The following is a 24,200-nucleotide window of genomic DNA, read 5'->3' as shown; positions in this document are numbered from 1 at the left end:
GTGAAAACCTGGTTTTAAACAGACGAAACGAGGAGAAATGCTTTATTTCTCCTTGTTTTTGCTGTTTCCATGTGTGCTGCCTTGAGCAGGACACATAGAAACAGCAAAATACCAATGATTGTTTATGTGAAGGAAGGTCCCTCTTCCTGCACATAAACAATAATTTCTTAAAAATGCTGTTTTGCAACTTCTATGTAGGCTGCATTAATCAGCACACATGGAAGTTACAAACAGCATTTCAAGATTGTTTCTGTACAGAAAGGGGGACCTTCGTGCACATAAACAATCTTCCCCTCAACACAGGCACCCTTGCACTGTGGTGCAAGCGTGCCTGCATTGGCGCTAGGCACCTACATTTAGCAGGGGGAAATGCAGGGCTGCACCATATTCTAGTAAATATGGTGGAACCCTGCGTTTCTAAAGTGACGAAGCGTGTCATTAGCCTTCTTGGCTTAACGACCTGCTTCGCCACTTTCTTGTAAATATGCCCCATAGTCTGTATCACTCTTGCTGTGGGGTTGTTCTGATTATTATTCCAGTATTGAGGTCGGTTTCAGGGGAGGTCGGTTTCAGGGGGGTGCATGGTTATTACAACTGCTTGAACACTCTGTCAATAACAAGATTTTTAGAGTGTGGTAAAGCTAGAGGCCATGTAAGGCATGTGAGTGGAGGGTAGGAACGGATGGCCCTAGTAATACCAAACTGCTATCTCCTCACCATAAGAACAATTTGGCTTGGTCCCAAAATGGCAATGCATGTTACATTTTCAGAACATTGGTATGCTGAAGGTTAATTTCGCAGAATAGCAGTCGTGTGGCATCTTAAGCAGGCTCTTATGCTGATGTCATGGTGCCATGGTTACTAGACATTCCATGTTGGGTCCTGGTATCCCAGGTGATAGCATTGTGTCTGTTCAAATTACTGAGGCTGTTACCTGTACTGGATGGGTCCTGGATGGGTTTCTTCTTACTCTGAAATAAACCTATAATTCTGCACTTCAATCTGCCTCCTGCGTGGTCCTTTCAGCTGTATTAAGGATCTTACAAGTTCACTGTGGAAGTTGAATGGGTCCACTGGAATTCATAGCTGAGACTTGCAGGTTACAAGCACATGTCAGCAACAGGCGCTAAACCCCCTGCACTGCCTCTTTCTGTTGATCTGCCTGCCTGTATGTAGGCGTGATCACTGTTAATTGTGCATAATTGTCCACTAGTGTGGAGTAAATTTAAGACCCCATATCTTGTTCCCACATGCATATAGTTGAAACCTTTGATTGCACCCCACCTGCGATTTTAATAACCTTAGCCACTTTAATAATCAATACACTCACATACTACAATTTCTAGCTAAAGCCCACCCTGGCATGTGGTACACAGGTGGCGTTATGGTAATCCTGTTACCAACCTCAAAGGATAGTTACTACTTTGACTCCTGGGTTACACAGCAGTCACTAATGGGAATGCATCAAACCATATTACATTCATAATCACTTGGAGTTCATTGGAGCATAACGTGTGTCACCTATTCCTAATGGCAGTGTTGGCTTGGGATAAAGAGACTGCATATCTATTAACATATACTAAACAATTATGTTCTGTGTTTACTTGGATTCGCCAAGATGGCAATCCTTTCACAAGCTATAGCCCTTTCTCTCCTTCAAAATGGGCCAGTTGCAGGACCAAAGACAGATAACACATCTGGGGGGTGGGAGAGGGGCACTAGAGGTAAAGTGGCAATCACTGCGAATCATCCTTTTAACACAATTCTGTATGAAGGAAGGAGGACTGAGAAGGATGAGAGAGGGTGGAAGACATGAAGGAAATGAGAGTAAAGAGTAAAATGCACAGAGAAGTGGAAGGAAGAAGAAGGAGCAGAATGAAGAAAGGGTGAGGAGGAAGTTGGGGAGGATGTGGTTAGAGAGAGAAGAATGGATGAGTGGGGAAAAGGAGATGAGAACAAGGCTAAAAGCTTATATAAATGATGGTGAAAGAACATTTACAAACTCTCCTTGAAGTTGTGCCCACACACTCCTCACAATGTGGGGTCTGGTATGGCACAATTTTCCCAGGCTAGTTTTGGTTTCCAGTCCTGTCCTGATGCAAGGTGAGAGGTGCATGAGCCATGAGTGAGTATATGATAAGCAATGTCTGAGTGGAGGGTGAATGTGCTGGGTGACAGGTGACTAATGACAAGGTGAGTGGTGTCTAGGTGCAGACCTAGTATTGTCTGGGTGCAAGGTGCGAGGTGTCTGAGTGCAGAGAGAGCGATGTATGAGTGCACAGGGTGCTTGGTGTGTGTCAGGATGAGTGGTCAGTGTGAGTAGTGTGTGTGTGTGTGTGTGTGCAGGTTGAGAGGGATGTGAGCAGCTGCAAGGTGAGAGGTGCATGAGCCATGAGTGAGTATATGGTAAGCAATATCTGAGTGGAGGGTGAATGTGCTGGGTGACAGGTGACTAATGACAAGGTGAGTGGTGTATGGGTGCAGACCTAGTATTGCCTGGGTGCAAGGTGAGAGGTGTCTGAGTGCAGAGAGAGCGATGTATGAGTGCGCAGGGTGTTTGGTGTGTGTCAGGATGAGCGGTCAGTGTGAGTAGTGTGTGTGCAGGTTGAGAGGGATGTGAGCAGCTGCAAGGTGAGAGGTGCATTAGACATGAGTGAATATGTGGTGAGCAATGTCTGAGTGGAGGGTGAATGTGCAGGAGAAAAAATGCCTAAGGGCAAGGTCAGTGGTGCCAGAGTGCAGAGCGAGTGGTGTCTGTGCACAGGGTGAGAGGTGTCTGAGTGCAGAGAGAGCAACGTGTGAGTGTACAGGGTAATTGGTATGTTTCAGGGTGAGCAGTCAGTGAGAATAGCATGTGAGTGCAGGTTGAGAGGGATGTGAGCAGTTTCAAGCTGAGAGGTACATGATTAATGAGTGAGACTGTGGCGAGCGATGTCTGAGAGTGGAGGGTGATTGTGCAGGATCATGAGCGCCTAGGGGCACGACGAGTTGTGCCTTAGTGCAGAGCGAGTGGTGTCAGTGCAGGGGGAGAGATGTCTGAGTGCAGGTAGAGCACTGTGTGAGTATACAGGGTGATTGGAGTGTGTCAGGTTGAGTGGTCATCGTGAGTGGTGTATGTGTGTGTGTGCAGATTGAGAGAGATGTGAGCAGGAGTAAGGTGAGAGGTGCGTGAGTCATGAGTAAGTACGTATTGAGCAACGTCTGAGTGGAGGGTGAGTGTACAGGATGATGGGTGCCTAAGGACAAGATGAGTAGTGTCTGAGTGCAGAGTGAATGATGTCTGAGTGCAGAGAGAGTGATGTGCGAGTGTACAAAGTGGTTGGTGTATGTCAGAGTGAGTGGTGTATGTGTGCAGGTTCAGAGGGATGTGAGGAGGTGCAAGGTGAAAGGTGCATGAGTCATGAGTGAGTACGCAGTGAGCAATGTCTGAGTGGAGGGTGAGTGTGCAGGATGTTGGGTGCCTATGGACAAGGTGAGTGGTGCCTGGGTGCACGGTGAGAGGTGTCTGATACAGAGAGAAAGTGATGTGTGACTGTACAGGGTGATTGTTGTGTGTCAGGGTGAGTGGTGTGTGTGCAGATTGAGATGAGTGTTGTGTGAATAGAGGATGTGAGGTGTGTGCCTCTGGCCCAATAAATAGAAATATCATACTAAAGCAATCTGACATATATATATATATATATATATATATATATATATATATATATATATATATATATATATATATATATATATATATATATATATATATATATATATATAATTATTTATACATAAAAGTACTGTATGAAAGAGAAGGTGGGACTGACGACCGACTAAACAAAAACAGTCCGATTTTGGTTGTGGGTGCCCTCCACCAATAACCAAAACAAAGCAGCCTTGAAAATCCCAGAGTGTTTTGAGTCAGCGGTTTCAAGAGCCACATACGAAATGCAGCACATTTTAAATAATCCGCTCAGCTGTCCTTTGACAGTGTTTGAGCTTCAAGGGATTGAGCGAGGACTAGTCTGCCTCATAGGAGGCATGCAGGGTGCTAATAATATGTTTTTTAAATCCAGGGAAGCCTCAGTCGCAAAGAGATTGAAGGGTCTGACCACCTTAAAGAGAGCATGATGGGTGCAGAAGCCATAAAAGAGAGTGTGCAGGGTGAAAAGAGGGAATGTAGGGGCAGATCACCCTAAACAGAGTGTAAGAAATTGGATTACTGGTTGAGGGGGGTGCAACCCTTTCCAAAAAGGTACCACAATCATTGTCACAAGCAAACCCTCAATTAACCTGGTCTCAACCTTTAGGTAGCTTAGAACAGAGCAGTCAGGCTTAACTCATAGACAATGTGTTAAGTATTTGTGCGACACTCAAACAGTAAAAATGCACCATAAATAGATTCCACACCAGTTTAGAAAAATATAGTGATTTTTAATAAATAAAACAAGACCAAAACGACAAAAATCCAATCAGTTGAACAGGGGATATGCAGGTTTTAAGTTGTCAGTGGGAAAATAGCGTGAAAAAGCACAAAGCGCCAACTGCGGATATCTGGTCACATCGGACCAGAGCAAGGTCACAAGTTTAGGACAACTTCAAGGGAGCACATGCCAGCTACAGGACCCAGTTAGGCCTACTGAACAAAGTACCTTAGGTCCTGGTTGCGGAGTGTTGCGAGGTCTGTGCCGAGGATGCATCGCGCAGCTGATGCAATGTGTCAGTTCCGAGGTTCTGTGGAGCTGCGATGCAAGGTCCTGCATCGTCGCCAAGGACCCCATCAACAAGGGCTTGCAATGCAAAGTCTGGCATCGAAGATGTGTCACGCAGTCATGGTGGTGTGTCAGTTTCGAGGATCTATGAGGCTGCGATGGGACAACTTGTGCCGTCATCAATGAGGGATGCGAGGGCCTTTGTTGTGAAAGTTTCACACAAGCGGCTGCTCCGATACGGCTGCAAGATTGATATGGACTCCTTTGCATGGGGGAACCCTCGCAGCAGAGGAGATACCTCTGTTCTGCCCGGGTTTGCACCGCGAAGCAGAGGAGATGCATGTCGGTTCTCCTATGTCCACAGATAGGCAGGCAGAGCACATTTAGGCCCACTCCCCAGGGTCCAGGGCTGGGGCGGCACCACTTGGCTGGGTAGGACTCGCAGATGGTAGAGGCCAGGTTCTGGGTTCAATGTTGTTGGGACTTTCTCTCCCTGAGGCTCTGGTCAGGAGGTTGGCCAATTAGCCCTTAGAGTCCCTTTGGAGTCCTGGGTTCAACAGATACAGGTCCATTCTGTCTCACCTAGGCAAGAGGGCAGCAGGCAGCAGGTCAACACAGCAGGGCAGCAGTTCCTTCAGAGCAGCAGTCCAGCAGAGTGGCAGTCCTTTCAGCAGCACAGCAGTCCTTCTTCCTGGCAGAGGATCAACAGGTCCAGAAGTGTGCTGAGGAGATGGTGTCTGAATCCAATATTTATACACAGTGCCCTTCCTCTGGAATGCGGAAGACGCTTCTAGAGGCTTCCCTTGGAAGTCCCCAGGTATCCTGGCTGACAGGTCAAAAACAGAGCACATGTCTAACACAGATTATGTAGGGTGCATGCTACCTGAAAGAAAGCAAGCAGCATACTGCTCACCTTAAAGAGAGAATGTAGGGACAGATCACCTTAAACAGAGCATGTCGAATGCAGGCCACCTAAAGAACGCAAGCAGCATACTGCCCACCTTAAAGAGAGAATGTAGGGGCAGATCACATTAAAGAGAGCATGTAAGATGCAGGCCAACTAAAAGAAAGCAGCCGGGGTACTGCCATTTTACAGAGAGAATGTAGGGGCAGATCACCTTAAGGAGAACATGATGGCAGAAGTCATTAAAGAGAGTGTGCAGGGTGCAGAGCACTTTAAACAGGCAGATCATACTAAAGAGAGCATGTAGGATGCAGGCTACCTAAAAGAAAGCAAGCAGGGTACTGGCCACCTTACAGAGGGAATGTAGGGGCAGATAACCTCAAGGAGAACATGATGAGTGCATAAGTCATTAAAGAGAGTGTGCAGGGTGCAGAGCACTTTGAAGAGCGAATGTAAGGGCAGATAACCATAAACAGAGCATGTAGGGTGCATGCTACCTTAAAGATAGCAAGCATGCTACTGCCCACCTTAAAGAGAGCATGATGGGTACAGAACCTCTTAAAGAGGATGTCCATGGTACACATCACCTTAATGAGAACATGGAGAATGCAGACCAGGGGTGAACGGATTGAAGAATTGGCAGAATTTTGGCCACTCCGCGTTATTCTTTTACACAGAATTCAGGCCAAATTCTGGCAATTGCCACATGGCGGGATTTTTCTCCTGCAAGGCTCCAGAATATGCGAGCTGGCAAGATTTGGCAACCCCTAGCACGATTTTCTAGCGCGGGCAGTCACCTGCATTCGCAAGTGGTCGTGGTCAGAGGGCCGCCGCTCAAGTAGATCAGCTGCCACTCGATTAGATTTTCTACTTGAGTGGTAGCAAAATCAACTCAAATTCTTGCATGCCCTTGCGCAATGCATAGTGCCGTTCTAGCTAATTTTCAGTGCTTCTTGTGCTTCCAGCACTAAATCGTAGCATGAGTTGCATTTTTCCACCCATTGGTGGAATTCCATGAAATAGCGTGGAGTTTTTCTGTAACTCCTCGGAATTCACCGAAGTGAAACTCCGCGAGTTCCACTCACCCCATCTAAAAGAAGGCAAGCAGAGTACTGCCCATCTTTAAGAGAGAATGTAGGAGCAGATCACCTTGAACAGAGCATGTAGGAGGCAAGACCCAAAAAGAAGGCAATCTGGTTAGTGGCCCTTTAAAGAGAGAATGTAGGAGCAGATCAACTTAAACAGAGCATGTAGGATGCAAGTCCCTATAAGAAGGCAAGCTGGGTACTGCCCACCTTAATGAGAGAATGTATGAGCAGATCACCCTAAACAGAGCATGTAGGATGCAAGTCACCTAAAAGAAGGCAAGCTGGGTACTGCTCACCTTAAAGAGAGAATGCAGGGGCAGATCAACTTGAGAGCATGTAGGATGGAAGTCCCTAAAAGAAGGCAAGCAGGGTACTGCCCACCTTAAAGAGAGAATGTATGAGCAGATCACCCTAAACAGAGCATGTAGGATGCAAGTCACCTAAAAGAAGGCAAGCAGGGTACTGCCCACCTTAAAGAGAGAATGTATGAGCAGATCACCCTAAACAGAACATGTAGGATGCAAGTCCCTATAAGAAGGCAAGCTGGGTACTGCCCACCTTAAAGAGAGAATGTATGAGCAGATCACCCTAAACAGAGCATGTAGGATGCAAGTCTCCTAAAAGAAGGCAAGCTGGGTACTGCTCACCTTAAAGAGAGAATGCAGGGGCAGATCAACTTGAGAGCATGTAGGATGGAAGTCCCTAAAAGAAGGCAAGCAGGGTACTGCCCACCTTAAAGAGAGAATGCAGGGGCTGATCAACTTGAGAGCATGTAGGATGGAAGTCCCTAAAAGAAGGCAAGCAGGGTACTGCCCACCTTACAGAGAGAATACAGGGGCAGTTCACCCTAAACAGAGCATGTAGGATGGAAGTCCCTAAAAGAAGGCAAGCACGGTACTGATCACCTTAAAGAGGGAAGGTAGGGTCAGATCAACTTGAGAGCATGTAGGGTGCCAAACCCTTTAAAGTGAGTGTGCATGGCGTAGATGACCTACCACTTAAAGAAGACGTGCAGAGTACAGACAAGTTAAGAGGGTGCGTAGGTCCAAAGACCACCGTCAAGGGAACAAGTGCGGCACGCTTTAAAGGAAGTGTCTACATCTCTTGCACTTGATTTCTCAGCATAACTGAAGGAAGGAAGGAGGGAGGGCACCGAGGAGGTGTGGGCAGGGCTGCAGGCAGAGCTGAGGATTGGAGGGTGAAGGCACCGAACAGGACCTGCGAGCAGCACACACTTCATGGACCTACAGCAGACGCAAGGGAGCATCTTATCGTTTCTAAATATGTAGTCATTTTACACTCTCTTCACTCACGGCCAACCGTTTCTGAGAGTGTAATAATAGTTAAGGTGACCGGCAGACACTGCCCTGGTCCTCGCACAACACTGCTGCCCTTCGTGAATAAACCAGGGTTTAATATTGCGATACACAGTGCTCCCAGGTCCGCGGCTGCAGCATCCCGTTCGGCCCCAGGGCTTTCCCTGACCGTGCTCCACTGGCAGACGTGGAACTCCTCGTGTGTTCAACTCCTGCACAGGTGCGGCTGCCGCAGGTACTCTGATGCTTCCAGTGTCAATGACTGGGAGGCGAAGGAGCCGTGGCCAATCAAAACACCTTCTACACCGATAAAAAAAAAAAGTTTGCTTGGAATTTCAGGGGATCGTGGACAAGTGCACGAATGTTTGTGAACAACGTTTTATGAAGTGCTTATTATCGCACTAATCTCAGTTCGAAGCGCTTTTTAATAACGTGTTACATTTACCCGACACAATACTACTCAGTTTACTGACCTGAGAAGAACAGAAGCCCGGGTCAACGTTGCCGGGATTTAACCCAAGTGAGCGTTTTACTGACTGTAAAATGGCGACCACGTTACTCCCTCAGCCATCCTAACATAGATCACTCTGAGAAAACAGAAATAATGAATGTTACTTACAAAAGCGCACCAAATGTACTCACCACTTTCTTTGCTCGATGCAGACTGTCCCAGGCCAGAGACACATCTGGGGAAAATAAGCACAGAATATATAATATACCAGTTAAACTCTGCGTTCAGTTAATATAAAAGGTAAGTGGTACCCCCGCTTTAAAACTCTTCCTGCCATAAACTTTTCTTTTGTACTTCCGTCCCCTCAGCCTTAACTTCCAGATAATTCTCCCTACTGACTGGGACTAAAATTAGCTCTCCGAAGTAACAAAGTGTAACCACGTGACAACGCCTAGCGCTATTTAAAGTAAATGTATAAAATAAACGCATATATTGCGCATGTATCTGGTTTCATTGTTGTGAACTGCAGGCATAGACTCTCTCACAGAAGTATAGTCCACCCTACACAAGAACGTCACGACACTCCACCACTCTATCCCCAGGGTAGTACCACTACACGCACCATGCCACACTCCGAACCCTCAACGCGCCGATGCCACTCTACACTTCAACACCTCAAAGCAGCATGACTGAAGCACAGTCCTAAAATATCCACATAAACGTTCTTCCCTGAGAGACCACAGCGATGAACTTTCTTCCCATCCAGTCTCACGTGGCCCTGCGTGCATTCGAAGTGACAGCACTTCCGGTCCACACCAGCGGCAGTGACGTGCTCCGAAACAGCAAAGACAATGGGTATTTCGGTGGTTTATCGTCACGCTCCCTCCACACCCTTTACCGTTACGTGCCCACCACTCTACTCGACTCCACTCCCCAATGCACATGAATATGTATAACGTGCCCATGTGTGCTGTCCATGGTTCTGAAGACAGACGCCTCAAAGAATAAAGACAGAGCTGTGTGCATTTACTTGAACCTTTAGGGACGCACAAACATGTATACATGTATTATGAAGAGGTGGGTGCCCCGTAGCTTCCCCTGGTCCTGCAGACAGGCACACATGTACAAGCGTGATTACAGATGTGTGCACACCTGAGCCAAGGTGCATATCGAGAATTGGACCTGCTCGGATATAAAGATGGGTGTATGCCGCTGTCCATGGTGCTGCCCATATTCAGGTGCAAATGTGCAGTTAGCTATATATACATGTATGTATCTGTTCCCTGCCCCAAACCAAGAACTGTTTCTGCCCCGATTTACAGAGGCCTGCGTGTCTACTGTCCATGGTGCTGAAGAAAGACACGTTTCCATACGTCTGGTTTGAGACGTGTCGAGGTGCTTCGTCCACTTACGGACACAGACAACTGTATATGTTAAAATATCTAGAAAGGTGTATGGTCCATGGTACCGGTGAGAGACATGCCTATATTCGGTTAGACAGAAATGTATACCATAAAGTGGAAATAGGGAGCTGTGCCCAGTTAGATATGCAAATGGGGCATGTAAGCCGTCTTGGAGCTCAAGACAGACACCTACAGATAGAAATGATCTGACTGTGATCTGTGATTGCACCTGGCGTGGGTGGGTGGCCTTCACAGACACCCACAGCACTTTTAATTACTATTGTTCACTGTGGACAGGAGCCATCACCCATGAGAGGCAACGTCTCTACTGGATCATGATACACTCCTAACCCCTTCAGTTCCCCTCGGGTGTCTGTGATTTTCTAGAAATGGTATTCAGTAAGTCTTTAGGGTGACAGTATATAGGATTGGATTTAATCAGTCCTTCGGAAACAAAATTACGTGGGTCTTCTAGAATAAGATTATGTGCATCTGTAACAATGGGATTCTGAGAGCTTTGACGCATGGCATTCTGTCAGCCTCTGGTACAGGATTCTGCGAGTCTTTAGGGACGGGATTCTGTAAGTTTCTAGTAACAGGCTTCTGTTTGTTTTTAAGAAGAGATCCTGTGAGTCTCTAGGAGCGAGATTTCATGGGTCTTTGGGGACGGCATGCTGTGAGTCTTTAGGAACAGGAATCCATGGGTCTGAAGGTATGTGAGTCTCTGGGTCTTTAGGAACAGGATTCTCTGGGTCTTTAGGAACAGGATTCTGAAGGGTCTTTAGAAACGGGATTCTGGGAGTCTAGAGGAACAACATTATGGGAGTCCTTAGGATGGGATTCTATGGATCGTTAGGAACAGCATACTATGAGCCTTTAGGAAGAGGACTCTATGGGTCGTTAGGAACGTGAGTTTATGGGTCTTTATGGATGGGATTCTATGGGTGTATAGGGATGGGAGTCTGTGGGTGTTTAGGAATGGGAGTCTGTGGGTCTTTAGAAACTGGATTCAATGTGTCTATAGGAATAGGATTCTACGGGTCTTTCGGAATGGGATTCTGTGAGTCTTTAGGAAGAGTATTCTATGGGTCTTTAGGAACGGGGTTCTACGGGTCATTAGGAAAGTGAATCTGTGAGTCTTTAGGAACGGGATTCTATGGGTCTTTAGGAACGTGAGTCAATGGGTCTTTAGGAACGGGATTCTATGGGACTTTAGGAACGGGTTTCTATCAGTCAGGATGAATGAAATTCTGTGAATCCTCTGGGTGGGATTGTATGGGTCCTTAGAAGTGGCATACTGTGAGTCTTTAGGAACGGGAGTCCATAGATCTTTAGGAACGAGATACTGTGAGACTTGAGGAATGACATTCTGTGACTCTTTAGGAATGGTAGTCAGGATTCTATGGGTCTTTAGTCACAGAATTCTGTGAGTCTTTAGGAACAGCATTCTACGGTTCTTTAGGAATGGGATTCTGTGAGTCTTCAGGAATAAGATTCTATTGGTGTTTAGGAATAGGATTCTATGGGTCTTTAAGAACGGGTTTCTTTAAGTCTTTAGGAACAACATTCTGTGAGTATTTATGAACAGCATTCTGTGAGTCTTTAGGGACCGGATTTTAAGGGTCTTGAGGAACAGGTTTCTATGGGTCTTTAGCAATGAGTTTCTAGGGATCTTTAGGAATGACATCTGTAGGAACAACAGGAACAACATTTTATGTCCCTTTAGGAATGGGATTCTATTGGCCTTTAGGACCAGGGTTCTGTGAGTATTTAGGAATTGGAATGTATGGGGCTTTAAGAATGGGAGTCTATGAGTCTTGAGGAACAACATTATGTGAGTGTTTAGTAAGGGATTCTGTGAGCCTTTAGTAAGGGATTCTGTGGGCCTATAGGAACACAATTCTATGGGTCTTAAGGAATGGGATTCTGTGAGACTTTAGGAACGGGTTTCTGTGAGTCTTGAGGAACGGGACTCTATGGGTCTTTTGGAACAGGATTTTATGGGTCTCTAGAAACGAGCTTCTGTGAATTTTGAGGAATGACATTCAATGAGTCTTTAGAAACGGGATTCTATGGGTCTTTAGGAACAGGATGCTGTGAGTTCTGAGGAATGACATTCTGTGGGTACTCAGGATGGGTTTTATTGGTCTTTAGGAATGGCATACTGTGAGTCTTTAGGAATGGGATTCTATGGATTTTTCAGAATGGGATTCTGTGATTCTTTAGGACCAGAATTCTAGGAGTCTTTAGGAACAGAATTCTAGGAGTCTTTAGGAATGAGTTTCTGTGAGATATGAGGAAAGAAATGTTGTGAATCCTCAGGGTGGGATTCAATGGGTCTTTACAAATGACATAATGTGAGTCTTTAGGAATGGGATTCTATGGGTCTTTAAGAATGGGATTCTATGAGTCTTTAATGGGATTTTATGGGTTTTTAAGAACGGGATTCTATGGGTCTTTAACAACGGGATTCTATGGGTCTTTAAGAATGGGATTCTATGGGTTTTTAGGAATGGAATTCTATGGGTCTTTAAGAATGGGATTTTATGGGTCTTTAAGAATGGGATTCTATGGGTCTTTAGGAATGGGATTCTATGGGTTTTTAAGAATGGGATTTTATGGGTCTTTAAGAATGGGATTCTATGGGTCTTTAGGAATGGGATTCTATGGGTTTTTAAGAATGGGATTTTATGGGTCTTTAAGAATGGGATTCTAGGGGTTTTTAAGAACTGGATTCTATGGTTCTTTAGGAACAGAATTCTGTGAGTCTTTAGGAGCAGCATTCTATGTTGCTTTAGGAATAGGATTCTGTGAGGTTTTGCAGCAGAATTCTGTCACTATTTAGAAACTGGATTTAATTTTTTTAGGAATACGTTTATATTATTATATAGGGCAGGATTCTGCCAGTTTTTAGTTCCGGGACGTGTCAGTCTTTAAGGCAGGAGTCTAGCATTCTTCCCCAGAGCACAAGTTTGCAAACTCTGAGGACAGGAATCTGTTAGTCTTCTATATTGGGATTTCTAATTACGGAAGACTGATATATAATGAAGAAAAATATACTGTTAAGAGTTCATATTTATGAGAATCTGGGAATCTGTATGACACTGTTTACTGTAGAATATCAAACATGAGGAAGGTAGTTTCCTGATTCACTTACCATCCCAACGACTTGACTTGTCATTGCACCAAGTGGCCCTGGACACTTCAGAGGACATGTTCCACATTTATTGTCTCTCAGTGTTAGAATCAGTTCCTAAAATAAAACAAGAGCAGGCAATTTATTCTCCTTCGTGTCTTTATCTGCCAATTTTGGATCTTGGTCAAAGCAGCAAACATAGCTTTAGTACAGAAAATAAAAGTGTAAGAACTCGTGTACACATGAAATTGGGGAAAGGGCTCTTCGCATATCAGGAGATACAGTGAATGATTACTAACCACAGTATTATTGGAGGACCAAAGCTGATTAGTATTGCCTCCCCAACAATTTATTCTGCAATGACAGCAATAGCTGTCTAACATGATTCTCTGATACAATATTGTGGTTAAAAAATATAATTGATACAAATGTTGTGTCAAAAACATCATTTTTAAGAATATTGTGTTCCTAGCCATATAATGGAAATGACAGAATATCGACTCAAAAATATAGGGGATGAAGTATCAAGCAAAAACAGGTACAAATATGGCTAAGACATCAGTTCCAAACTCCAAACACAATTTAAAAAACAAAAAAACAATAATTATACAGTTCAAAGAAATGAAATTTAAAATATTATGAGTTAAAAAAAATAAAAATAGCCACACACATTCACAACCAACAAAAATATTGCCAAATATAAATATTTACATAAACATAGAACATAGAAAAACATAGAAAAATAATTCCATTTAAAAATGATAAATTATAAATCACTACATAATGTAAAAAAAAAAGAATATATATAAAATTACTCGCGCAGACACGCAAGCAAGAATGCCCATACTCCTCGATGTTCCAAAAAGATAAAGTTATTCCTGCTGACACATTTTGACCGCCTGGGCCTTTGTCAAAGCCACAAATATAGGGGTCGATTCCGATGTCATTCGGAAGGGCTCCGAATCAGATTTGTGTTTGCTGATCCGAGCCTGAGCCCTTGTTTCCGACTGAATCGTACACACTTCCCAACAACCGAGTACGATGCCTGGAAACTGGTAGGGCTGTCCGAATTAGTTCCAAAATGCATTCCGACAGGTCGTGTCTTTCGGAGCCGAATCGTACAGCTCTATGGACTCGGTTATCGAGAGAGCGAGTACGATGACCAATTCACACAGCCGCACCGATTTGGTTTCTCTGGCATGAATCAGCTGTCGGAATCTGTCTTTAGGGGCCCATAGCAGGCCCCCCCTTCACCCGGGGACTTCCAAATTGGGCCTGAGGGGTTCCCAAGGGACCCTCTTTTCCAACCATGCACATTGTGGCAGACTTCATGAGGGTGCACGATTTTCCCCAGCCACCTCTTTCTTCAATGGGAGCCTGTGTTCTCGTTTGGAACACAGGCTCCCATTGAAGTCAATGGGAGTCTGGCTGAATAGTATCCGGAGACATCCGGATGCATCCAAATCGCTTGGTCGGACTCACCCGCTCTGAATTCCGAAAAGCATTCCAGAACCGATTTGGTCAGAATGCTTTTCTAACAAGATCGGTATCGGGCCCATAGTGTTGAAAAGTGCCCTGTATTCTATAGAAACCCAAACATTGCAATCTGTAAACATGGAGGAAAGGCTTACAAACACTTCGTCCCATCTGTTTGATTTTGAAAGACAGACTAATTATTTCATTTATGAATTCGTTCTCCTATAATGAGAAAATTTCTTGTAAAATTTTCATAATTCCAATACATCAATCTACTAAATAATATAGGCTCTGTACTGCTAACATACCAGATTCTAGATCATTCCCTCACCCTGAATCTTAGTTCTATGTTCGGTATTTGAGTGTATAAACCCACATAGGCAAGTATCTTCAAACAGTTAATTTAATTCCAAGGTCTCCCTCTTATATATCCCCTATTCTGAAATACTTGGAAGAGCACGGAAGGAGAGTGGCAATGCCTGCCACTCACCATGCACCCATGGACAAGGGAGTGCACCAAAGAGTTCCAGAGGACCTGTGTACTGCGCCGGTGCCATCTTCATATTTTAGAGAACGCTCCCCAAGCAGTTGTGTTCTGTACCCGAACCCTCGTGTCTGTCATAATGTTGTAGGAAAATGCAACATCTTCTAAAATGTGAAGACATCAGCTAGCAGCGGTGTGTTGGCCTGGTGCCTTGTCCCATTCAGGATTATGAAGGACCAGGGTGGCTGGAGCAGAATACTGGGGCTCCAGTGCCGTCTTCAAACATGTGGAGGCAGGAGCAGAGCAGCGTTGTGCTTTCCAGACACCCCCATTCTCCGGCGTGCACATCAGCATTATTCAGGATATTGGGGACTAGGACAGCATTTTTAACATTTGTATTTTTTGGTTTCTTCTCCCCCTTTCGCATGGATAAGTGGGGAATAGAACACCCATCCCCTGCTGTTGTGCAAGGGAAACATCCATTACAACGCAGTCATTACAATGACCTGCCTTTACAACGCAACTGTTACAACGCAACTGCCTTTACATCGCATGCCATTACAATGCATGCCATTACAATGCATGTCACTACAACGCATTCCATTACAATGGATACCATTACAACGCATGCCATTACAGCACATTATAAGGTAAGTAATGGATGTTTGTTAGTATTAGGGTGGGTATGGGTTTTGGGGTACATGGGAATAGTAATTTTACCCCTACGCTATCCAACACGTTCCCTACTGTTGCACTCACTGGAGTGGGAATAGTAATTTTTACCCCTACACTATACAACACATGCCATTACAGCACATTATAAGGTAAGTAATGGATGTTTGTTAGTATTAGGGTGGGTATGGGTTTTGGGGTACATGGGAATAGTAATTTTACCCCTACGCTATCCAACACGTTCCCTACTGTTGCACTCACTGGAGTGGGAATAGTATTTTTTACCCCTACACTATCCAACACTTAGTAGTTTTTACCCCTACTCTATCCAACACTTACCCTACTGTTGCACTTACTGGAGTGGGAATAGTAATTTTTACCCCTACACTATCCAACACTTACCCTACTGTTGCCCTAAAAGTATTATGCGTTGTAATGGTATGTGTTGCAATGGTATGCATTGTATTGGAATGCGTTGTAATGGTAGTTAAAAAACATGCATTGTAATGGCATGCGTTGTAAAATCATACAATGTAATGGTAGTTGCGATGTAAAAACTGCGTTGTAAAAGCATGCGTTGTAATTGCATGCGTTGTAACATCATATATTCTTGTGCAAGGCTCAGTGAGTCAGCAATGTTTGTTTGCTCCCCCCCCCACCCTAGGGCAAGGCAAGGAGATGGGAAGAAAACACACCCCAGTCAAGCTGGGGGTGGGTGAGTAATGGCATGCCTGGGGGAGTTTTCTTTTAATTTCTGATGTTTGCAACCATGGTACATAATAAAAAGATAAAAAACATCTGTGCCTTGGGGCACGAAAGCGGGTGCCACCTACCCACACACTTGGCTTTCTCCTTTACTATTACCACCACCATTACCAGGACCGCCATTGCCAAAATCATCATTATTACCACAACCAATACCATCACCACCACCATTATCAATACCATAATTATCTCAACCATTACCATCATCACTATTAATACCACAACCACCATCATTACCAACACCTTAATTACCAACATCATTATCATCATTACCATCAACATTAATAAGACTACCATCATAATTGGGACAACCACCTAACATCACCATCACTACAATCACCTCGAGACATTGTCACATTAGCATTTCATCACCACAACCAAATTACCTACACCATCATCACCATCGATGCTACCATCACAACTGCTATTGCCACCAGGACCACACACGCTATAATGCTACACACCCACCATATTATGCCAACAGAATTCTATGTCAGGACCAGAGGCTTCGGATAATGCTTTATCTTTCTTCACTTTTATTCTCAGCAGCCATTTTAATAACCGTCAAGAAACCACATTTTTCAGAACACCAGGGAAACTGGGAGAAACAAAAAACAGACAACGCAGTCCAAACAGTCCTTGACCAATCAGGAGCCAGGGAGCAGCATATAGCCCTTTCTCAGTGTCCAGTTCCCCCTCTTTCTTCGCTGCTCGCAACCACAGATGAGTACCTTTCCTGTTCTTTTTGTGTGACAGTGATTGATATACCTGTTGTTGGTGTTAGTGGTGCTGCTTTAGTAGCGGGACCGCTTTTGCATTCCTACGCAACTTCATGCGCAAACAAAATTAACCCTGCTTGGTGGCAGAGTGGGGTGGTGACTTTCGACCGCTAGGTGACACTATAGTATCCCTAAATCTCTATGGCCGCGACGTGCAAACTTTGGATTCCTGTCAGGATCCAAAAATTTGCCCATCACCTGCCAGAGCCTCTGGAGAGTGACGCCCTCCTCAAGGGTCTGTACAGGCTAAGAAGTCAGCATTGAGTTGAACACCCTAAGGGACCCCTGGGGTTGGTGTCGAGAGTGCCTTGGGATGCCCACTAGGTTGGTATTAAGCAGGTTGGCACAGTAAGCCTGCAGGAGACACACTACCAGGGGAATATTTAGCCCTGAATACTTGAAAGGCGGCAGGGTGGTGTTCCCTGGGGCCCAGACCCCCCTGATTGTAGGGCTGTGCCATACCTTAAAAATCTTTGCTAGCCCCCAGCGTCCACTGAACAGCCCCTTGAGGTTGCTGAGAGGTCCTACACCGCCCTGCTATCTGCACAGTGTCAAAGCCCTGGTTAGCCTCAGAAGGCCACCAGCATGTCAGAGCAGGCAGACATGCAGTGGGATGAGGACACCTTTGACTAGCTCCCCTGGGAGGATGACTTTTATGACGCTGTAGATGCGTCCATCTATAGGGCAGTAAAGGAGCGCATGGCCCACATGGAGGAGCGCCTTGCACAGAAGATTGCATGTGAATGACTAAGTGGGCTCTTCCCCTTGGTGCGACCCCTAGCACAAAGCCAGAGCAGAGGGATGCACAACCAACCCCTACCAAGCGCCCCAAGACAAAAGGTGTGGTCCAGGATGCCTTTGCGTGTTTGCGAGAAGCTTTTATGGCCCAGAGCTAGTCATTGACGATACCCACAGATCCTCTCCCAGCGCCCACCACACCACAGCCAGTGACCCTGGCACAACGGGTGGGGGACGATGCACAGGGAAACACTGATGAGGAGGCCGGCCCCTCCCGGCCATGGCACCCTATGGCCCCATTTGTGCTTACTGGCCTCCAGGGGTCGGAGGAGATGTCAGACATGTTGGACCCTGAGCTCATCATCCACCCGCGGTTGTCTGAGTGGACGCCCTGCTCTAAGGTGGCCAATTATGTGGCCAGTAGGATTCACAACCCAATGGGCATGGAAACCCATAGAAGTTTCCGGATGGCATGTCCTCCCCCCCTCCCTCAACGGCAAGGTGTCCCAGATGCCTGAGTTAGATCCTAGAATGGCCACCTTTATAGCCAAATTTATTAATGATCCCAAAAAAGGGATAGACAGATCCTGGCGAGCATGCCAGGATAAGCTCTTGGACGCTCTAGGCCCTATCACAATGATTCTTGATATGGCGGAGGACGCCAAAGCCTCGGGGGCTCTCACATCTCCAGAGGCCCTGTCCTGTTGGGCTCAGTGAGCAGAGGTCTCCTAGGTAACGCCAACTGTGTGCTCTCTACTCAGCGAAGATGCTCTTTTCTGATCAAGGTTGACCCTAAGTTGGGAGACTTGGCTGATTCCAAGGCTGGGGCGGTAGCCAGGGTGGTCTGTTCAGCGAGCCTTTTATTAAAGAGCTTGGCAAATTCGTAAGTACTTTAACATCCCTGGAGAAGGCGGAGTCATCCATTAAACAGGTTTTCTCCTCCTGGGTTTTCCGTGGGGCCAGTCGGGGTAGGGGCCGCTCGATCAGTTAGTCCTTCCAAAACTTCAGAGGGCAAGGCTCCAGGCATGGGCAGTTCCAAGATCAAACCCTCTACAAAAACTTCTACACTTCCAGTGGAAGACTTTCTAGAGGTCGTGGTTTCAGAGGAGGTGACAGTGCCTCAAACTCTGGTAAGTGTGTCTACTACTTCCCTTTTGCAGGTGGGCAGCTGCTTGGCCAATTTTGTGCTTGTATGGAAACGATCATGAGCGATGCTAGGGTATTGCTAAACATGCAAGGTTTTTGCATAGAGTTTGGCGGCTCTCCACGCCAGTGGGCAAGACCGAAACCTATCCAGTTCTCACAGTGAGAGGTAGAGCTTATCGATACAGAAGTGGCCTCCCTCCTCAAGAAAAGGGCTATCTGCCCCACAATGCTGCATCTGCAAGGCTTCTTAAGCAATATGTTTTTGGCAGACAACGCGGATGGAGGACAACGTCCGGTGTTGAACCTGCGGAGTTCAACGAGTGGTTGGTTTACCACCACTTCAAAATGGAGGGTATTCACCTCTTGAGGGACATGTTGCACACAAACAATTGGATGGTCCGTATGGACCTCAAAGATGAGCACCTTGCTATTCCGATCTTTCCACCGCACAGGAGGTTCCTGCAGTTCATTTGGCACCAGCAAGTGTACCATTTCACCACTCTGCCATTCAGGCTTTTCTCCGCTCCATGGTGTTTTACGAAGGTGCTCAGACTAGTCGTGGAACACATCCGAGCGCGGGGAACATGCCTCATTGTTTACCTCAACGACATGCTTTAGTTAGCGCAAGATCCACAGCAGCTGCGGAGGCAGTTGCAGCAGGCAGTTGATCTTTTGGAAGGGCTTAGCTTTGTCATCAACATCAAAAAGTCCCTTCTGATTATGGCTCAAAAGGACACATTCTTGGGGTTCATTATCAACTCTATTGAGGCTACTCCCAGCCTGCCATCAAGGAAAATGTCCAAAATCCGACACAAGCTTCGCAGGACGCTGGTCAGGCAGGAAGTGCCTCTCAGACAGATTGCCCGGCTAGTGGGGCTATTGTCAGCCTCCATCCAGGCCATTTTTCCAGGCCCACTGCATTATCGGGCCCCACAGCGATTGGAGGCGATGCATTTGCGGAAGGGTCTTCCATATTTTCACTCGGTAGTACTGACCGATGAAGCAAGGGAGGAGATTCGCTGGTGGCCTACGCACATGGAGGCGTGCAATGGGCAAGCAATTTTTGGCTCCACACCAGACCTGGTTATAGAGTCAGATGCCAGCAGACCAGGTTGGGGCAGCAGGTGTGGAGAGATTTCCACAGGAGGTTCCTGGTCGCCGCAGGAGCAAACACTGCTCATCAATTGTTTGGAGTTGCTAACGGGGCTCCTTCGTGGTCTTGTGCTGGACCAGGGATAGTGTTCACTCATGCGTCCTACTGAAGATGGACAACATCTCGGCAGTCAGGTACATAAACCACTTGGCGGGCACTCAATCAAACGTTCTTTCGGACCTGGTAACACATTTCTGGCAGTTCTGTCTCGACCACCAGATTTCAGTGAATGCAGATTATCTCCCAGGATGGGTGAATTAGGTGGCGGACTGGCACTCTCACCATTTTCGAGATTCCAGTCTTTGGAAGTTGCATCTGGATGTTTTTGCAATGCTGCAAGACCTTCGGGAACCATTTTCCGTGGATCTTTTTGCCTCCAGACTAGATCATTAGATCTCCCGGTTCTTCAGTTGGAGGCCAGATCATCTGGCGGCAGCCACGGACGCTTTCCTGCAGAATTGAGTTGGGTGCAGGAGCGAGCCTATGCGTTCCCGCCATTTCCTATGATCACGAGAGCATCGACACAGATCAGACAGAAACTTGTGGAGGTAGTTCTCATCACCCCGATTTGGAGATCGCAAATTTGGTTTTCGGTTCTACTGGAACTTTCTTGGGATTTTCCAATCCCGTCTCCCCCTGTTTCCAAAACTGCTTCTCGATCCGAATAAGAAACCAAATGAGATGGTTCTGGACGGTACTGTAATTTAGTTTGCTTTTAAGTTTGCCAGCCCATGCCTAGAATGCTGGGGTCTCCATGGGAATGCTGGAGACCGGGTATTGTGCGGCAAGCTAGCGAGCAATGCAGTCTGTGGCATTGAAGCTGAATAAATACTTTGAAAGATAACCAGCAGAAACCGTGTCTTAATACTAGTGACGAGCTCCTGATTGGGGATGGGCATTGTACACTACCAATACCCCTACCAGACCCATGATATCTAGCAGCAAGAATACTTTTCAAAAAATTCAAACAAGGACTTTCTACATCAGTATCACGATGGAGGAGACAGCAACGCAGAGGAGGTGAGAGTGCACCCTGGCATTGTTTGATATTGACACCTTACTTTCACCTATTTTTAAGTGGGAAAACCAGCAGCTATTTGACCGTTATTCAAGCACCCACATGTGACATACCTCATGCTTGTTTCGGAATCTTCGTTGTCTCTGTGCGACCTCCTGCATACGTCTGCACCGATTCTCCTCAGTGGGCGTCCTCGCCTCATCACGGTGCTCTGATGCCCGATGCACTACGCACTGCGTGATGACATCATGCGGAGTGCCGCCATCTTAATTTTTGAAAATCACTCGCACTAACTCCGGAGAGAACATCAGCGTTACTTTTCTTTGGAACTGCAGCTTTTCTGGATATGTGGTGAGATTTACTACTTCGAACCCCTTTTGTGTTGTTGCCTTACGTATATTGCAGCAGTACTCTTGATATTTGGAAAAATCTTAGTTGCGAAGTCTTTATAGCAACCATGGCAACCACCACTAGCATGTCACAGCCCCCTGCTTTCCTCTCAGAGAAGGGTGAGCAAATTCTGCCTTGGAAAAGATGGAGGAATCTTTTCGAATCATACAAAGTGGCCATAGGCGGAGAAAAATTCTCTGCTTTTAGGAAGCAAGCTATTTTACTGCACAATCTAGGAGTTGAAGGGAGAAACATCTATGATAGTATTGATATAATACCTGTTGGTAATGGTGATGGGGAGCCTTTGAATGTATACGGAATGTCAATGACTATGCTTGAAAGACATTTTGGACCTCGCATTAATGTGGTGCTAGAGCGTCACAGATTCTTTACAAGAGTGCAAGGGCCTACTGAAAGAGTGGACAGTTATGTTGCATCTTTGAAAACACTAGCACGTACATGCGAATTTGGAGAGTTGTCTGACTTTTTAGTCAGAGATCAGTTGGTGAGGTGTACCAACAGTACCAGAGTACAAGAAAAACTATTGTAAAAGAATCCGTCGTTGGCAGAAGCTTTAGCCATTGTTGAAGGGGTCGAGAATACATCGACTTGGGTGAAGGAGATGTGGAAAAACTCTGGAGATAAGAAGGATGTGCAGAGTGGTATTTGTGCAGTGGGAGATACAAGTGCATATAAACCTTATGGTGATAACATTGCTAAAATGTTCTCTAATGTGAGAGGGAGAGGTACTGAACGTGATACACAATTGTGTGGTCCTGAACATGATACACAATTACGTGGTCATGAACGGAATACGCAATCAAGTGGTCCTGATCGTGACTTTCAAGAGCGTAATAGTACAGATTCACAAAGAATCAGATGTTACAGATGCAGAAGCTTTTCACACTTATGCAATAGTCCAAACTGTTATGCCAAGGGGTTGGTGTGTAAGAAGTGTTGTATTAGGGGACACTATGCTCGTGTATGTAGATCCTCTGGGAAGAACCGAGTGACAGAGAATACATCTGAGGTAGCATGCACCATCATTTGTAATGTAAATTACAAGAATGGGGAGGTAGATTCAGGGAAGGTAATAATGCCTGAGTGTGACATTGAAGTGGATGGTAGAGCTTTTGTGGTGTTGGCTGACTCAGGTTCACCTTTCACTATGATTGGGAATAAACAGTGGGATGAAAATGTTGACAAAGTTAATGTCAAACTGTTCCCACCAGACATCAACCCAGTCAGTTATGGAGGGTCACGTATCAAGGTACTAGGGTATGTTGTTGCTAAGATTGAGTTCAAGGGCAGACAAACTGTTGGAAAGGTATATGTGGCTGAAAGGGGGGACAACCTATTTGGGTGGAAGCACCAGCATGATTTGGGTATCATCTTAAACCTCAGTGTTAGCAACCCAAAGGACCAAGTTATGTTGGTTGATGGTGAGCAATATTTTAAGGATTTTCCTGATGTGTTTGGTGATGGTTTGGGACTTCTCAAAGGTTTCGAACATCGGATCATTCTGATGAAGGGGGCTAGGCCTTGCGTACATAAGGTGTGTTGAGTACCAAACATGATGGTTGAGCCATTAAAGATGAAGCTTAAAAGGCTTTTGGAGAAATTGATTGGCTCCGGTGGTTTTAGCACCCAAGGATGGTGGCACTAGTGTCAGGATGTGTGTGGACTTGCGAGGGTTGAATGAATAGATTTGGGTGGACCGTCAACCACTTCCGAACATCTCTGAATCCATTACTGTGTTGAAGGGTGCAAAAGTTTTCAGTGTTTTAGACCTTTCATTGGCATACCACCAAGTGATACTGCACCGGGATTCTAGGCACTTAACTTCCTTCGGGACTCCTTTGGGAGCTTACAGTTTTGTAAGAATGCCTTTTGGTCTGGCCTCGGCAGCGGCCTGCTTTCAGAGGATTATGAAGATGGTGCTTGGCGATTTAAGTAACGTCCTCTTTTTCTAGGATGACATTCTGGTTTACGGGAGAGATGATGAGGAGCACAGTAATGTGCTGAGACGCGTGTTGGAGAGGTTGAGCGAGAAGGACTCACGGTAAAGAGACAAAAATGGCGTATTGGGGTGACATCCGTTACTTATCTTGGTCATGTCATATTAGGGGAGGGTATACAGCCGAAGTTTGAAGTAGCAGAAAAGTATACTGAAAGCGACTACTCCCAGAGATGAGGAGCAAGTCAGGTCGTTTCTGGGACTTGTAGAGTTTTGCTCTAAATTTGTCATGGTGTTTGCTAGTGTGGTTGAGCCCATCAGAGCATTACTGAAGAAGGGTGTGCAATTCAACTGGTCCCAAGAGTGTGAGAAAGCTTTCACAACTATAAAGTCTAAAATCAAGAAGATGTCAACGTTGGGACATTTTGACGCTAAGCTCAAAGCTATTCTGACTACTGATGCCAGTCTCAAGAGTTTGGGTGCGGTGCTCTCACAAGTTGTTGAAGGGGAAGAGAGGGTGGTCCCTTTCGCGTCTACAGTACTTAGGGATGTGGAGGTACACTATTCCTGCATTGAAAGGGAGGCTTTGAGTGTTTTCTGGGCGATGAGACATTTTAAATTTTATCTGTG

At 45.8% G+C, this 24,200-nt stretch overlaps 1 protein-coding gene across 1 annotated transcript in view; it reads right to left on the bottom strand.

Moving 5' to 3' along the window:
- CCDC187 (coiled-coil domain containing 187) overlaps positions 1-24,200 on the bottom strand; it is a 395,322-nt gene that overhangs the window by 347,247 nt on the left and 23,875 nt on the right. Inside the window, exons 2-3 of the mRNA XM_085613361.1 lie at positions 13,014-13,109; positions 8,645-8,688 (exon numbers count right to left, since the gene is read on the bottom strand). Coding sequence (XP_085469487.1) covers positions 8,645-8,688; positions 13,014-13,080 — 111 coding nt within the window. The 5' untranslated portion in view covers positions 13,081-13,109. The remainder of the gene's footprint in view (positions 1-8,644; positions 8,689-13,013; positions 13,110-24,200) is intronic.

This window comes from Triturus cristatus, chromosome 1_2 (assembly GCF_964204655.1).
Source record: "Triturus cristatus chromosome 1_2, aTriCri1.1, whole genome shotgun sequence".
NCBI classification, from domain to species: Eukaryota; Metazoa; Chordata; class Amphibia; order Caudata; family Salamandridae; genus Triturus; species Triturus cristatus.
Note: the sequence above shows the minus strand (reverse complement) of the source record. Positions and strands in the feature narration are given on the sequence as shown.